This window comes from Mobula hypostoma, chromosome 5 (assembly GCF_963921235.1).
Source record: "Mobula hypostoma chromosome 5, sMobHyp1.1, whole genome shotgun sequence".
NCBI classification, from domain to species: domain Eukaryota; kingdom Metazoa; phylum Chordata; class Chondrichthyes; order Myliobatiformes; family Myliobatidae; genus Mobula; species Mobula hypostoma.
Window position 1 is genome coordinate 158,044,530 of NC_086101.1, and position 17,636 is coordinate 158,062,165.

At 42.8% G+C, this 17,636-nt stretch overlaps 1 protein-coding gene across 5 annotated transcripts; it reads left to right on the forward strand.

The window, feature by feature from the left end:
• Nucleotides 1-465: 465 nt before the first annotated feature.
• LOC134347088 (hsp90 co-chaperone Cdc37-like 1) lies at nucleotides 466-16,312 on the forward strand. Of its 5 annotated transcripts, none has more exons than XM_063049203.1 (9): nucleotides 466-660; nucleotides 2,512-2,781; nucleotides 4,439-4,541; nucleotides 8,880-8,995; nucleotides 10,185-10,307; nucleotides 11,624-11,791; nucleotides 12,359-12,430; nucleotides 12,532-12,666; nucleotides 14,279-16,312. In XM_063049203.1, exons 1-9 carry the CDS (start codon nucleotides 547-549, stop codon nucleotides 14,384-14,386), a joined length of 1,209 nt encoding a protein of 402 aa, XP_062905273.1. In that variant the 5' UTR covers nucleotides 466-546; the 3' UTR covers nucleotides 14,387-16,312. The 5 variants fall into 5 exon arrangements, with proteins under 5 accessions (XP_062905273.1, XP_062905271.1, XP_062905275.1 ...); XM_063049201.1 differs by having other exon boundaries at nucleotides 467-660; nucleotides 2,512-2,793; nucleotides 14,279-16,310; XM_063049204.1 differs by lacking the exon at nucleotides 466-660 and adding an exon at nucleotides 781-896 and having other exon boundaries at nucleotides 2,512-2,793; nucleotides 14,279-16,311.
• Nucleotides 16,313-17,636: the final 1,324 nt, after the last annotated feature.

Sequence of the window (17,636 nt, forward strand, 5' to 3'; positions counted from 1 at the left end):
TGACTGATATCCTACACTGTCAGAGGTCTGGCTGAAGGTGCATCCGTCGGTGGCCGCGGGGTTGATAGCAAACTGCACATTTCCAAGGCAACAATCTGTTGCACCATCTGAGCGTGTTGAGTAGTAGTATATCCCGAAACGTCCACAATTCCTCATCCCCCCCACAGATCAAGCTTGACTTGCTCAGTTTCTCTAGCAGGTTGTTGCTCATATCCTAATGTTGGCAGGTGACACTTGGACGGTGCGGAACCTTAGCCTTGTCCACAAAGGAGACTGCCATTACACAATATACACAGCTTCTACAACAACTCCGGCCTCCTTTTGCTAGTTTACGACCGGTGGCGCAGTGACGTGACCGCACAGCTGCATCGCTTTGATTCCGATCACGTGTGCACTCTGCGTCACGTGATACACAGTCCAGCCGGGTCGATGAGGCAAGCGATATGTCACGTGATGCGAAGGCTCTTCCCCCAAGTCTGACGCAGGCGCGGTCACGTGCTCCTGCCGCTTTGTTACACCGGGCGGGCGCGGAGGGAGCGGCCGAAGATGATGGAGTACCGGGCTGGTTTTCCCGGCGCCGCTTCCGATAACGACGGCGAGGAGGAAGGCGAGGGCGGAGAAAAATATAGACTCCTCCCTGGGGTAGCGTGGCGGAGCCAGGTTGGTCCTGGCAGTCACTAGTTTGCCCTAGCGGCCGGCCCGCATTATACGAGGGTGGGTGGGGGGGGAGAGGGGTAGAGCCTCTGGGGGAAGAGTGGGAGACCAGAAGGTTTTGGGGGGTGTTGCTGCGGAGGGAGCGCCCGACAGGAGTACGGGGTAAGGGGAACATAAATAGAGCAGACGATCTCCCCCCTCCTCGGGTGGAAATGTCAAATATTAAAGATCACAGTTTTAAGGTGAGAGAGGTTAGGCTTAAAAGGGTAGGCACTTTTTTTTAACGTAGAGAATGGTGGGAGGCAAGAACGAGCTGCTGGAACAGATGGTTAAAGCAGATATGAAAGCAATATTTAAAGGCATTCAAACAAACACGTGAACAGACAGGTAATGGTGGAATGTAGATCATGTTCAAACAGATGCAATTAGTTTGTCATTGTGCTGGGCACAAACATGGTAGCTGAAGGGCCTTTTCCTGTACTCTACTCTTCTGTTAGCTTGTAAGGTGGTGGCCTTCCTGTCACCTACGTCTTGGTCGGAGACGTCATAGGGTTGATGATGTACGTAAACAAAGCAAATAATTGAGATACTCCGTGCCGGTGGCAGAGGGTAGTTGGTCGGGTGTCAGGAGACTTGGGTAGTGTAAAGGCTCTTAAAGGTTGTTGGAGTGATACTCATCTTGGAGACTGGAGAAGTGCTCCGAGTTATGAAGACTGTAAAGTGTGACAAGAGGAGAATCGTCCAGCCTCTGATAGCTGCAGTGTTTGAGGCTGAGGTACAAAATGCCAGCAGTAAATGTTTTAGTTTGCATTCCTGTCTCTTGGTGCTCTTGTGGAGATGTCATTATCTGCCACTTTCCTTATGTCTTGCTGGTTTCAGTTATCTAAGAAGTTTGATCATTTCTGATTATCCATGAATATTTCCACTTTTGGAAAGATTGATGAAGCTGTTGTAGATGGTAGGTTCTTGGATATCACAACAGGGAACTCTTTCACTGATCGCTCGGGGCTTCCATAACTGATCCACAACCACCTTCTTAGCGCCAAGTATGAATCCCAACAATAGGGATTTTCCATTTGTGAGGGCAGTGACTCGTCTTGCTTCTGAAACTCAGCTCTTTAGTCCATATTTGGGCCAAGGCTGTGGTGAGGCGTGGGTAGCCCTGGTGAGATCCGGACTGGGCTTTGGTGAACAGATTATTGGTGAAGGAGCACACATAAAAGTTGCTGGTGAATGCAGCAGGTCAGGCAGCATCTCTGGGAAGAGGTACAGTCAATGTTTCAGGCCGAGACCCTTTGTCAGGACTAACTGAAAGAAGAGCTAGTAAGAGATTTGAAAGTGGGGGGGGGGGGAGATCTGAAAATCCGAAATTGGTGAAGGAGTGCTACTTGTTAGCTGCAGCCTCTTCCATCTGTTCGCAGATCTTTTAAGAGTTGACTGGTGAGATGGTAATTATCCAGAATAGGACAAGTGTGGCAGTATTCCAAGTTGTCAGGTCAGTGCTACTATTGTCATAGGATTTGAACAGTTTGGTGAGGTACAACTAATGCTAGAGCAAAGGTTTTCACCATTAGAGTAAGGATATTGCTTGCTCTTGGCCTTTGGTTATTATTAATGCTTTTTGCCTGATTCTTGATGTCAAGGGTAAGACAAACTAGCTGTAATCTGGCATTGAGAAGGTTCTTATTGGGTTTGAACCAATCTGGGAACTCCTGGGAAAGTTGATTTGAACACAGGCATTACTGGTCCATTGTGCTGTAAAGCTATTTGATTGTTTTTTTGTGAGTCTTTGCCTACCTGATGCTGTGTGGGACATTTGTCCCTTGATACTTACGGGCAATGCCTCCTACATTCCAGGTGTACAGTGGTGGTGTGGAGAGTGTTTGTCACAAGGAGCAGGAGTTGATGAAGAAGACAGTGGAGTGCAGGTGGAGGCTGGCTGAAGCACAGCAGAGACTTTGCAATTTGGAGCTGCACAACTCTGAGTCTTTGGAACAAGAGCGTGCCAAAGCACAGACTGAATACTGGGAGCTGAAAAAGAAAGAGGATGAATGGAGGCAAAAGGAAGAAGAGCTGATCTGGAATGAGAGGATGAGTTCATGGAATATTGATACAGTCAGTAAAGAGGTATTTAATAAGGTACTGTGTTTCCAGCATTAATCATAATTCGGAGTTGTCACTGAACAAATGTAGAGAACATTAGTTCAAACCCAACACTCCCTACCCAGAACTGAATACAGTTATAAATGATGTACAGCTGGTAATACTGAAGTGTGAGAGTCCAATTGGTCCCTTTTTTTTGTGATGAAAGGAACATGATATCCTTGCCTTCTGAATATTGTTTGTGGCCCTGCTCACAAGGAATGCAGTGGTTTAAAATAGCAAGCTATTCTGCAAAAGATCTCACCACCTTGTGCAGGGCAATAATCAAAAAGAAAAGAAGGACTCATTGGGTGATCTCTTACCTCCATTCAGTGTTTTGTGAGTATGGGTGGTGGAGAATTGATTTAATCTACTGTCAGTGTGGTTACATTAGTTGGTTTTGCTTGTCCATACAGTTTGCTTGTGATCAAATGATTGTTTTCAACACTGAGGCTTTGGGCCACTTTAACATTTTCAGTATTGGATGTACCCACATTTACCACCGGTATCTCTTAGGTGGAGCTCTCTCTATTAACTGTTTCTATTGAAACCAAAAGGTGTTCATTCAGAACAACCATCACTTTAGAATTTTTGGGCTGCTATTTGGCCCTCAATAACCAAGAAGCTGTGACTGTTGCCATAAATACACAGGTTGAGTACCCCTTATTTGAAATGCTTGGGGCCAGAACTGTTTCGGATTTTTTCAGACCTTGGAGTATATAATGAGATGGGGATCGCTATTGTTTCAGATGCTGAATTTGTGTGCTTACCGGTAAGCAGTCTCTGTTTTGTACTTGTTCATCACACTTAACAGTAAAAAAAATTATTATATATCATTAATGAATCTGTGAAAGTGTGCAGAGTAACAAAATCAGCACTGCAGCATCGGGAGAATACCTGAATCAGCTGTTGGACAACAACAAACAGCGGCAGGCTTTCAGTCTCCACCTACGATGCTGTGTTTTGATTAAAAGGTTACAGTTCACTTTTGTAGGTTTTCTGCCAGGTATAAAAACAATCAGCATTGTAGGCTTGTTCTGGTACTAGATTTTCATCAGCAATGGTCCTCAAACTCCTCAATGAATTTCTCTGCTGCTTTATGATCAGCAGATGCAAAATCATTAAAAAAAAAATTAAATCCTTAATTTAATACCATGCCTTTTAAAATTCTGAAACCAGCCTGCTGAATATTCACAATTACATTCAATAGAAAGTTCAGGATTATAGATATTTGCTTGTTTGATGATCAGCATACCATTAAGTGGCATACATTCACACCACTGATAGATCTATTCTTTCAATACACAATTAAGATCTTTCTTTTTCACTTTATGTAGTACTTTTCATTAACTTCTGTTCATTACATATGTGAGGACAATTCTCACAACCATTTGGGGCACATAGACCTGCACATTGCCTGGGGACCTTATGTAGTGACATCATGGCAGCACTCAAAAAAATTTGGGGGTTAAAGGTACTCAACCTGTACTAACATTTCAGCTGGAACAAAGGGAAACATGTTTATCTTGTTTGAATTGTAAGTGTGTCCTCAAGGTGTGCATTTTTGGGTGGAAAATGGAAGGAAATAAAATACTCTGTGCTGCTTGCTTTCTTTATGGATTTTTGTTTTGTTTTAAAACAGAGTGTGATCAACAGAAGTACAAAATGCAAAGAAGTAGAGGAAGACAAATATGGAAAAAATGCAACGTTTGCACAGAAATACGAACAACAGATCAGGCACTTTGGTAAGTGGACAGCTTTTTAGAACCAGATTAGGTACACCATGTAATCAAAAAAGCAAAAATTTAAGATCTGTTCCCTGTACCCATATGCTGCTTAAACCTTTTTAGTATTTCTGACACTTTCTGTTTCTAATTTCACCTTTCCAGCACCTGTGACGTTTAGCTTTTCTAACGTGGAAAGAAATAATTTTTGCTTAAACAGACCATAAGATATAGGAGCAGATCTAGGCCATTTGGTCCACTGACTCTGCTCTGCCATTTATTATCCTTCACAACCCCATTCTCCTGCCTTTTCCCCATAACCCTTGATGTCCTTGCTAATAAAGAACCCGTCAATTTCCAGTTTAAATATACCCAATAACACAGCCGCTCATAGAAATGAATTCAACAGATCCCTTACCTTCTGCCTAAAGAAGTCCATTCTTGTCTCTGTTCTAGATGGACATTCCTCTATTCAGAGGCTGTGCCCACTGGTCCAAGACTCGCCCATGATAAGAAACATCCTCTCCATATCCAATCCATCTCGACCTTTCAAGATCCGGATCCAGCACATTATCCTCCGCAACTTCCGCCACCTCCAACCGGACCCCACCACTAAGAACATCTTTCCCTCTCCACCCCGGGTCATCTATTGCATCCGGTGCTCCCGGTGCGGCCTCCTCTACATTGGTGAAACCCGACGCCGCTTCGTCGAGCACCTCCACTCCGTCCACCACAACAGACAGGATCTCCCGGTAGCCACCCACTTCAACTCTGCTTCCCATTCTCATTCAGATATGCCCATACATGGCTTCCTCTACTGCCATGATGAGGCTAAACTCAGGTTGGAGGAGCAACACCTCATAAACCGTCTAGGTAGTCTCCAGCCCCTTGTATGAACATAGAATTCTCCAACTTCTGGCAATTCCCTCCCCCTCCCTTCCTCTATCCCTATTTCACTCTACCCCCTCCCCCAGCTCCCTCATGGTTCCACCTCCTACTACCCAGTGTTTTCAGGGCTATGATGTCAATGCTTCCCCTCCCCCAACCCTTTGTCTTTCAAATTATGGTCTTTCAACTGAAGCTACAAACATTCTTCAAATCCTTCACCATCCTTCATACCAATTTCCCCCGGGATCAATAAAGTATGACTATGACTACTATCCTTCAGTCCTGACGAAGGGTTCCGGCCCGAAACATCGACTCATCGTTTCTAACTGATGCTGCCCGACCTGCTGAGTTCATCCAGTGTACTGAAAGTGTTGCTTTGACCATACACTTCCCTACACTGTATTCCATCTGCCATTTTGCCCATTCTCCCAACCTGAGACATTCTGCAGACTCGCTGCTTCCTCAACTCTACCTGCCCCCCACCTGCTTTTGTATCATCAGCCACTTTAGCCACAAATCCATCAATTCCGCCATCCAAGTTGTTGACACATAATGTGAAAAGTAGTCCCAATACTGACCCCGAAGGAGCTTGTCTCTTACCTTGTTAAGCTGCCTCGTGTGCAGAACCTTGTCAAAGGCATTCTGAAAATTCAATAAACAACTTCTACTGACTCTTCTTTCGTCTGTCCTGCTTGTTATTTCCTCAATGAATTCCAACAGATTTGTGAGGCAAGATTCTCCCTTCAAGGAAATCATGCTGAGTTTGGCCTACTTTATCGTGTTCCTCCCAAGTACCCTAAAACCTCATCCTTAACAATGGATTCCAACATCTTGAAGTCAGGCTAATTATCTTAGAGTTTCCTTTCTTCTGCCTCTTTCCCTTCTTGAAGAATGGAGTGGCATTTGTAATCCAATTGCAAACGAGAGAAATCTGCAGATACTGGAAAACCAATCAACACACACGAAAGGCTAGAGGAAATCAGCAGCATCTATGGAAAAGAGTACTGTCAATGTTTCGAGCCTAGACTCTTTGGCAGGACTAGAGAAAGAAGGATGAGGGGTAGGAGCTAGGTGGGGGGAGGGGAGGAAGGGAAAACAAGGTTATAGGTGAAACCGGGGTGGGGGGGAGTGATGAAGTAAAGAGCTGGGAAGTTGGTGAAAGAGATGGGAGTGGAGAATGGGAAATCTAATGGAGGACAGAAGGCCAATGAAGAAAGAAAAAGGGGAGGAGCACCAGAGGGAGGTGATGAGCAAGTAAGGAGATAAGATGGATGAGGGGAATGGGAAAGGGGGAGATGGAGGCAATTACCAGAAGTTCAAGAAATCGATGTTCATGCCATCAGGTTGGAGGCTACCCAGATGGAATGTACGGTGTTGTTCCTCCAACCTGAGTGTGGTCTCATTGCGACAGTAATGGAGGCCATGGATTGACATGTTGGAATAGGAAGTGGAATTAAAATGAGTGGTCACTGGGAGATCCCACTTTTTCTGCCGGATGGAGCATGGATGCTTGGAAAAACAGTCTCCCATTCTACATCGGGTGTCACCAATATACAGGAGGCTACACCGGGAGCTCTGGATACGCTAGAGGACCCGAAGAGACTCAGAGGTGAAGTGTCACCTCACCTGAAAGAACTGTTTGGGGCCCTGAATAGTAGTGAGGGAAGAGGTGTTGGAGTAGGTGTGGCACTTGTTCTGCTTGCAAGGCTAAGTGCCATGAAGGAGATAAGTGGGGAGGGATGAATGATCAAGGGAGTCACATAGGGTGTGATCCCTGCAGAAAGTGGGGGGGGGGGAGAGAATGACGTGCTTGGTGGTGGGATCCCGTTGGAGATGGCGGAAGTTACGGAGAATTATGTGGCAGAGATGTAGGTGATGACAAGAGGAACCCTGTCCCTTGTGGGTTGGCAGGAGGGTGACGGCTAAAGTGCGTGAAATGGAAAGATGCGGTTGATGGTGGAGGAAGGTAAACCCCTTTCTCACCTTATCTCCTTACCTGCCCATCACCTCCCTCTGGTGCTCCTCCCCTTTTCTTCCTTGGCTTTCTGTCCTCTTCTATCAGATTTCCCCCTTCTCTAGCCCTGTATCTCTTTCACCAATTAACTTCCCAGCTCTTTACTTCACCCTTCCCCCCCACTTCCCAGTTTCATCTATCACCCTATGCTGCTGCTTCCCCCTCCCCCACCTTCTACCTCTGACTCCTCATCTCTTTTTCTCCAGTCCTGATGAAGGGTCTCTGCCTGTAACGTGGACTGTACTCTTTTCTGTAGATGCTGCCTGGCCTGCTGATTTCCTCCAGCATTTTGCATGTTGCTGACATTTGTAATTTTCCATTCTTCTGGAGCTGTTCCGGAATCAAGTGATTCTTGAATGATGATTACTTTTGCCTCCACAATCTCTTCAGTTACCTGTTTCAGAACACTGGGTGTAGTCCATCTGGTCAAGGTAACCTTGAGACTTTCAACCTCCCAAGCATCTTCTCTTTACTAACAGCAGCTACACTCTCAAAATTCTGGCATACTGCTATTGTCTTCCACAGTAAAGACTGACACAAAATACTTAAGTTTGTCATTTCTTTGTCCCCAATGACTACCTCTCCAATACATTTTCCAGCAGTCCAATATCCACTCTTGCATCTTTTTGTATATCTGAAAACACTTTTGATATCCTTTTATAATGTTGGGTAGTTTGCCTTCATATTTCATCTTCTCTCTTTTTGGCTTCTTTAGTTGCCTTCTGTTGGCTTTTTAAAAACCTCCAAATTCCTCCAACTTCCCATTTCTTGTAAAAAGCTTCTGATTCCTCTAATCTCCAACACTGCGCACTCTACTTGCACTTTGCTTCTTTATATTGGCCCCTGCCAAGTGCCTAAGAGATTATTATGATTGCAGCTGCCAAAAATTTCCAAAAGGCCGTGAGTTTTTTTTTAACCTTACGCTGCTTCTCCAATGAACAACATTTCGCAATGATTGTGGTCTGCTGGTGGTCCTGGACTGCAGCCTTTCTTGATTTAGGTGACAACAATTTCACACAAGATGTCTGTTTTGAAAGCGATTCTGTGGTGAAAATCCATGGCAAAGAAAGTACATATCATTGGTACAGTAGTTGCACTGTTAGCTAACTTGGAAGCTATCTGTTCTGGCTTATTGGAAGGATAGCATCACAGCATCACTCTCAAATGCTGCTGTGTGCAAATTCTTCCCCAAGTCAGTTACATCTGAAATTGGAAATGTGCCTCTGTTCCATTTTCACTGGTTCTAAATCCCAGAAATGTCTTTGTAGCTTTATGTCAGTGTTTGCAACTCGTGGAATGAAGCAGATCAAGGTGATGCTGAACCACCATCACCTGAAAGGAAATTATAGCTAATGATAAGACAAGTTTGCCAAAATTAATTACCTATTTTCTTAAATGTAATGTTCACATTGGCTGTGGCAGAAAGCTGGAATAAAATATATTTTTCCTCTACCTAGGCATGTTGAAGCGTTGGATTGACAGTCAGAGATACTTGTCAGATCACCCCCACCTAGTTTGTCAAGAAACTGCTAATTATTTGATAAAGTGGTGCTTTCATTTAAAAGAGGAGGAGGTAAGGCTGAAAGGAATTGATGTCCTTCAAAAACATAGGGTTTGTTTTGGGCTATCTTCAGTTTCTCTAGGCTGTGGGAAGAGTGTTTATGCGTGGAGTGAGATATAATCCACTTTCAATTTAGAGGCATACACACCTTGTTTAATAAAAACCAAGATACTGGAAGTGGAAAGGGAGCAAATACTTGAGCTGATTTAGTAATTAGTAAATCATTGATCATTTCACATTCAAATACATTGAGTTAGTGCAAAAAGAAAACAACAACAGAATGGTAAATTCACTGCTGCAATTATGGAGAAAGTGCAGAGCAGGTACTTAATTAGATACAAGGGCCGTGATGGCTTAGAATGAGAGATCAGAAGTTTATCATGTCAAAAATGTATCAACAATGAAATAGGAGCTAGGGCAAGGAACTTAACCTGGACCTAGAAACTTAAAGCCCTCAACCATCTGCACCTCAGCATCATTGATAAAGATAGGTTGTACTCTGCCCCACTTCCCGATTTGAGATTTTTTTAACTAAACATAATAACTAGCCACTGGCATTAAAGGGAAAGGTGGTCTTAATACTATACCACTTAGCTGTCTACTTCCTTCTGTGCTCAGACTCATCATTTTTTGATATTTGGCCCACGGCAGTGGTGTCACCTGCAAATGTAGATTTAGCTGGAGGAGAATCTGACCACAGTGTATAAAGAGTAAAGTAGAGGGGCTAAGGAGACAGCTTTGTGGGACACCAGTGTTAAGGAAGATAGTGGCAAAGATATAGTTGCCCATCTTTGCTGATAGCAGTCAGGAAGTCAAGGATCCAATTGCAGAAGGAGGTTGTTCACTTCATGAACAGTGATTCAACTGAAACCCATTTTATTGGCATCTTCTACCAGTGAGATAGTGGGTTCTGCATGATGCATACCTTCTGCAAATGATGGAATTGTGTTGCTTTGGATTTCCAGCATCTGCAGACCTCCTCATGTTAATGACCAGTGGATTAGAGTTATTGGTAAACCAGCCGATCACCTGATATGGTGGAAGGCATTAAGCTCAACCTATGAGTGCTCTTAAAGTGCAAAAGGAATGGAGGAATTTAATGTACAGTTTCTCCTTATTCTTGCTGTTACTGATTTCTGCATTAAAAGTACTTTGCCCCCCCCCCCTTCTCTGTTGTAATCTGGTCTTGTTCACTTTGCAGAAACAAGCACTAATGGAACAGGTGGCACATCAGGCTGTCGTTATGCAGTTCATTATAGAATTGGGCAGAAGCCTTCAACAGGATCCCCGGGGCTGCTTCCGACAGTTTTTTGAGAAAGCAAGGGTAAGGTCATGACATAAATTATGTGCAGTCTAGAATAAACTTACTTCTAGTCAGGATGGCACCAAGCTGTGGTCTTCATTGACATCGTGGCTCAGGCTTGTTTTTTCTTAATTTGTTATGGATGGTTTTGAGGGGAGAGAGAGGGAAGCTGGGGTCAGATTACGGTTTAAGGACTGGGATGTGGAGGAGTTAGAGGTCAGGCTGGAGTCTAGGCCTTCATTCCATGTTGAAAGGCCAAAGACGTGGACAGGTGATGAAGGACGTCCCTGGATATCAGGCAGTCCTAGGATGGTGGGTCACTGGATCGGGTGTCCATGGGAGCAGGGAGCGCGAGGTCGGTCAATTGGTGAGTCCAGAATTCAAGCCTGGAGTTTGAGATCCCGCCATTGGCTAGTCCAGGGGTTGATAACAAGGATCAGAGCTGAAAGTAGGAGACTGGAGGTCTGGACCCTGTCCTGTCATTAGAGGACTCTGTGTGTGGATGGGAGGGAGGAAAGGGGCTTGTTTTGGTGTGGTCTTGGCAGTGTATTGTACAACTGCTGTAAAATTTCCCAATTTCTATATTCCATGCCCTGAGTGATGAAAGCCAGTATGCCAAATGCCTTCACCACCTCGCCTACCTTTTCAGTTTTATGATTTCTAGTATCTGCAATACTTTGTGCTTAGATTTGCACTTGTTGAATTTGTTACTTCGCTGTTGGTACAGCTGAAATTCTCCAACAGATTTTTTAGAAATTGAACAGTGCTGTTAACTTGAGTGTCCTTGGCAATATAACATCCACGTAAATGAAAGTACAAAAAAATGCAGCTGTTGGAAATGTTATATCTCTACTCCATGGAGTAGACACAGGCCATTCAGCCCATCTAGTCATTGCCAGTTCTCAACATACCCAACAGTACTGTTAACCTTTTCTGTCTGTAGTATTCCATTTCGTGTTCACATTGCCTCTCCCGCCCCACTGTCACCACTTGGTTTTCTTGCCTCCCACCTATCAGGAGCCAATTAACAAACATATTTGGGATGTGGGGGGAAACTGGAGCATTTGGAGGAAACCTGGGCTCCAGGAGTAATTTGTTTCTGTTCTGTTTGGAACCTCTGGCAGTTAAATCACAATGTTCAATCTATTCCATCCATGCTTGATAATTACTTGTCGAGCAAATAAAAACCAATTCATCTGCTTAAGCCTTTATCTGCTCTTCCCTGAAAGATGCAAACTCTCAGTGTACCCTCTTGTATGTTGGCCATTGCAATCCTAAATTGAGCTGATCAAGGTAACATTTGTTTTTCTCACTGGCTTGCTTCACCCTGTACAAAGATAGCCGAAGAGGGATACATGGACGCCTTTAACGCTGAACTAGCAGCATTCATCCAGCGGGTACGAGAATTTGCAGATACGGTGCCACTACAGAAAGCAGCCCAACACCAGAATCACTTGGATGCTCATGGTCGGTGTCCTGTGGAGGTGTTCGAGTCTTTGCCACAGGCAAGTACCTGCTCTTAGGGGAAAAAAAAAAAATCATGGATTCACTTTTGTTTTATTTGTCTGGCTACAAGTTTGTGCTTAAAGCTTATTTTTGCAAATATTGGAGAGTGGCTTGCTTTTGTGAGTGAGTTGATGTCCATTTGAACAGGTCTTGTTTCTGGGAATATAGCTCTGTGCCTAATGTTGTTATCCAGCTCCCATTTTCCTTCATAGTCTCCAGTATCTGGGAAAATATCTGGCCCATAAAATGCCAGACCATTGTCTTTTAGCTCCTGAGCCAGTTTTGGGCTCAGCTTGCTGTCTATAGAGGGCCCTTGTTGCTCTGATCCGTCAACTGTGTATGACAATGTCAAAAGCCCTGCCAAAAGCAATGTTGGAATCTACACCCAGCCATCACTATTGTGTTCAGTGCTCAGATATTCAGATACTTCTTGCAACTCTGCTGATGCAGAATATCAAAGTTCTATGCTCCCAGCCCACCAACACCCCCCCCCCATGAAGCCTTTGGCAAATGGAATTCAGGGACGAGCTCTAGAGTCTTTATAATGAGTTCTATCTGCCTTCCAGGAGCTCAAATGGTGTTTCCAGTTGCAAGATGTCCACATTCTCCAGAATGTGCTTAGCAACATGAACCCTCAGGTATGTCTTACAACATCTGTCCCTTTCTAAGTTCTGATCAAGTCTTGAAAGGTCCTCCATCTTTATTTTCATCCCTCCTATTTTGTCTCTTTACAAAACAGTTTTATAAGGCAGATGAGGCACAGACAACCCCTTCCAACTTGCCTTCGTTTCAAAGCCTGACATCATTGGAGAGGACTAGGGACCTATCACATCGTTCTATGCTGGGCAAAGCCAGAGCTTCCCAGGGGACAAAGGTGGGGGATATGTGACAACATTCAGGCTTGATTTAATAAGTTATTTATACTGCACCTTCAGCAAGACCTACCATTAACTTTCAACATAATCGGTGTTGCGACATATAACAGATGTACATGGTAGAATATCATTAGCAGAAATTTAACAGCCAGCCAAAGGGTTATTGTGGCTATAGAAGCATGTTGGAGGCTGGGTATTCTATGACATTTGGTGATTATTCTCTTCCAAATGCAATAGGCATACAATACTTGATGGACTTGCTTTACTTGTCTGATTAAAGTATAGCTCCAAACACACTTGAAATTTTACACCATCCTGGGCCTATACCACATACTTCTTCCTATACATTCTCTCCCTCCATCCAAGTGCCCATCTAGAAATTGCTCTGTAAAACCTGCCAGTTTGTTAACCACAGTTCCAAAGTCTTTGGGCCTGCTGCTTGCAAGGTTGAGAACAACTATGTTGCTTCCTTCAAATTCCCTTCCAAATTACACACCATCCTGACTTGAAAATAACTCTCCTGTTTATTGCTGAATTAAAATTCTGCCTGGTACCTTTGGAGCACATTGTCAATAACCCTTCTAGTCAGTAACCTTGCACATCACTCCCAATCCATTGATTCGGTCAAACCGAAACCCTGGGCTGCTATGAAATGAAGCTTAGGAATATGCCTAATTTAACACTCTACTTGCAGTCATACTGGTTAGTTAATGCAATGTGTTTTTTGGTTTCCATTTTAAGAAATTGTCTATTCAAAATATTCCCCATATTTGTAAGTGGCAGTGAGAAAGGTTGTGTGCACGTCAAGGCTGCTGTGAGATTAAATCTGCTGTGATGCCATCTGGTAGCACATATTGATGGATCACAGGCTAGAAAACCAATGGTGCACACCAAGTTGATGGCACTGTATGTTTTGATTTACAGTAAGGACCTTTGAAATCTTTGTTGCAAACCCTTGATTCTGGTGTAGAGGACACGTTTGAACTCTATTCAAATGGTCTGCCACTCTGAGTTTTCCTTACATTTATCTGATGTCTTTCCCATCCTCGGAATGTACCAGAGAATATCAATGTGTCGCCACGTTCCGGAGCTCACAGAACTAATGATTTGTGCATGGTAGAGTTCCCTCAGATACTGCAATTTCTGTTGTGACTGCTGGTTGAGGGATAATTGATATCCAAGAAAACTGGGCAGCTGTGCTTTTTGGATAACTCCTTGGGATCAGTTTAATTCGCACTGAGTAAACAGGATCACAGTATATCTCCACGCCCAAATGGCACTTATCTAACCAAGCTGAGGTGTGAGTTTGAGCCAGTGTGGGAAAGCATTTTATTTTTGGTATTGTTTTATTTAAAAATAAATATCGACAGCCTAACAGCAACTTGCTTGTCATGTTTCCCTATTTTAATTTCCATTCAAAGCTGAAATGATTTGTAACCTTTGACTCCTTTGTGGCCAGCAGGACCAAGTGGGTCAGGAATCATTGGAAGCTTTCTCCTTGAGTTTGATTGCGAGCAAATGATTATGACTTTTTCTTTTGTCCCATTATTGTTCTGTACCCCCGTGTAATGTCAACAGTCCTCTTGAACTTTTGATCCATTTCTATTTTAGGTTGCTGAACAATACTTGCAGCACTATATTGATGCTGGACTAAGGATCTACAGTACTCAAGAAGCCAAAGAGGAAAGAAATGAGGAGCCTAGAATGGACATATCATAAGTGTTTAGCAATAATGCTGCCTACTAGAAATATACATAAACATTTTCACTACAGTGGAAGAAAAACCGGCTATTTTTGTATGTAACTGGTAACTTGCCTGTTCGAATGCTGCACTTTATTCGTCAGGAGTGTTTTAAAAAAAAGTTTTATTGAAACCCGAACTGTTGGCAGTATGAATTGGATGCTTAAGTGTCTTGATGCTGGCTGTTTTGGAATACAGTACAGAATTTGTGGATAAATGTTCTGTCCTTTCCCACCTGAGCTCAGACTATGATACCTACTGGGTAGATTCTACAGTAAACTACAGAAGGTTTTCCCTTCATTATTCTGATTAGGTTTCTTATAGGTGTCAAGTTCCTGACAAACTGAGGCAGAGCATCCCTGTAGGAAATATGTACTTAAAACCTATGTTTTAAGAGTAAAGGGAATTGTGCCTTTGACTTTAGCTGCAGGGCATACATTATTTTTAGTGCAAGCAATAAACGTGTTGAACATGAATGGATTTCTCCCCCACCCATCCTAATACTTCACTAATGTTAGTGGAATATTTTCACGACTATGTTATTGTTTAAAATACACCATAATTTGGACAAATTGGCACCTGCTTGAAGCTTTATAAAATAAAAATTCATAGGAAACCTAGGCACATTCAAAGCAAATCCAAAAATATCAACTTTCCTTGTCTCTCAGCATTCACATTTGAATTTTAGGTTTGCTTGACAACTTGGCACATCTTGAGTTTTTATTCAGGATATGTTTTGGTACCCAGAGTGCTAAAATGATGTTCCACTTTCACGAAAACAATGCTTTGGCTTTGGAGTCGATGCAGTCATGGTCTGACTGGCCCAGAATCTGTTCACTGCTCTGGGAAAGAACAGAGGGATGGGCTGCATTCTTTAGAAATGAGAACTAACTACAGTCGCGTTGGTCTGGAAGACGGTTACTGCGATGTACACAGAATGTGCTTCAAGGCATTTCGATTTGGTGTGAGTCGATTTGATTTCATATTAAAGTGTGTGTAAACACTTTCAAATTAGCAGCACGATAATAAAATAGCTGTCTGCTTCTTGATCCAGGGTTATCTGGATCACAGGAGCAGGATTAAGTAATTATTACATTTTGCAAGGGCATGGTTTACTGAATGGTTTCCAATCAACCTGTAAATTACAATGAGCCTTGTATGTTTTGGGCCTCAAACAGTGAAATCTTGATAATCAAGATAAAATTAAGGAGACTTCTACATTTCTGGCTGCTTGAAGCTGCAGTGATTTAGCAGAGGTAATCCATGGAAAAACACTGACATTTTGTATTTTTGTGAATAAATGTACTGGCATTTGTGAAGAGTGTGAGTGAAACCAGTGTAAAGATATTGTTGATTGGCAAACGAAACCTGTTACACAGAGGCACGGATGTTGCCTTGTGGTGTCTGGCAATGCATTCTCCACTTTGAAGAGCTTGAACCTGTAATACTGGACTGAGCTGCATTGTAAATTGGTGCCCATTGACTGCAGAGACTTGATTCCAAGTGATCTGGTCTCTTTGTGGCTTCATTCAGTTTTCAGTTTAATCACCATTTATCATGTAATTGCTTGTGGATGTTTTTTTGCCAAGTCTATTTACAGATCTGTATATATGTGCTGCAAAACAGAAATGAGCACCTTTCTGGTAAGAATGCCGAGCGGTCACTTAGTTCTTGCACTGAGTTATTTACTATGCTTTCTAACAAGAAAACTAGTTGCTTGGTTTGAATAAACATGAAAATAAGAGTTTTACCAAGACCCTTCATTTTCCACTAAATCACCTCTGATCAGGATTTTAAATAAGATACCAAAGAAGGGATTATTTGGGCATTGAAACTGGATTGACATAGTTATTTTCTCTTCCATTAGTATATGGTTACAAGTAATTCTGAATTGCTTGGAATGATTAGTACAACAGTTTAGGACATTAATTAAACTAAATTACTAAAAAATGACTGATTTGAGTAGCCCTTTATGCAGTCTGCTGGCTGCTTTTCATTTATCCTTGTGGATCTTAGTAATTTTAGCCACTCATCTTTTTTTGACTTGATTATACCTCTCTAAATGTCTTGCACAGATTCCCAGGATCCATATTCCTATTTGAATTTTATTCTCACCCTTGCCCAACAGACAGTCTGTTTCCTCCTATTACGGGAGGTTTCAGCAGAGGCTTTGACTTGAGTCCATACTGGCACCATACTAAATGCATCCACCTTGTTCTACTACTTTCCATCCTTTCGCATGTCCCTGGCACCTTCCGAGTGCTTTCCCAGCTCATATTCCTGAGTCTGTTGTCTGCCACTACATTCCAGACCAGAAACATTTGCTGCATAAATTTGTCATTCTTGATTCTGCCTACAGGCTGTCTCCTTTATGCTTTACAAGCCACTGTCACTTTCAATCATTTAAACATATGTCCACAAAGCTCTTATTCCTTCAGTCTACATTACCTCATCTTACTCATCTGCACATTTGTGCTAATTTTGTCTGCTAATCCCAGCACCCTGAACATGTTTTTGAAGATCATTTCTGTCCACCATTTACTAGTTTGTTCTATCTGTAGTTCTGGAGAGTGCCCTATACATTTAAATCAAAATCATTGGTATCGAAAGGAATGGTCCCAGGACCAGCCTTGGGAGTCCCTCTAGGAAGTGAAAAGACTAAATCTTTCTCTACAACCAAGATGTCTGTTACCCAAGGTTTAAGCTGGGTTGTTATTACCCCTATTATTTCATGGACTCCAATCTTTATGACAAACTTATTAAGCATCATTTCATGCTGCAACTCTTAAAATCATGATACACCAGGACAATCTTGTTTCCTCTCTTCAAAAATCTTAACTCAATTTGCCTTTAACTTATCCAAGTGATTACTAACTCTGCTTAATTACTGTTCCTCAACTTCCCCATAATCTAGGTTAAATTGAAAGCTTGGAATTATCCAGGGACTCTTTGAATGAGAGTGGAACAATTGTAGTTTTCTGCCCATTATGTAAATATAAGCCAATATAAATAATTTATCCAGAGTACAGCCCATGTTTGAAATTTACCAAGGAAAATGCTGATGTTTCCCAGGAAACATAGAAAATAGGTGCAGGAGTAGGCCATTCGGCCCTTCGAGCCTGCACCGCCATTCAGTATGATCATGGCTGATCATCCAACTCAGAACCCTGCACCAGCCTTCCCTCCATACCCCCTGATCCCCATAGCCACAAGGGCCATATCTAACTC

Coding starts and splice junctions, on each gene's coding strand:
- LOC134347088 (XM_063049201.1), top strand. CDS start 547: ATGATGGAGTACCGGGCTGGTTTTCCCGGCGCCGCTTCCGATAACGAC. Junction 4,542..8,879: donor ACAACAGATCAGGCACTTTG/GTAAGTGGACAG, acceptor TCCTCTACCTAG/GCATGTTGAAGCGTTGGATT. Junction 11,792..12,358: donor TGTTCGAGTCTTTGCCACAG/GCAAGTACCTGC, acceptor TCTGCCTTCCAG/GAGCTCAAATGGTGTTTCCA.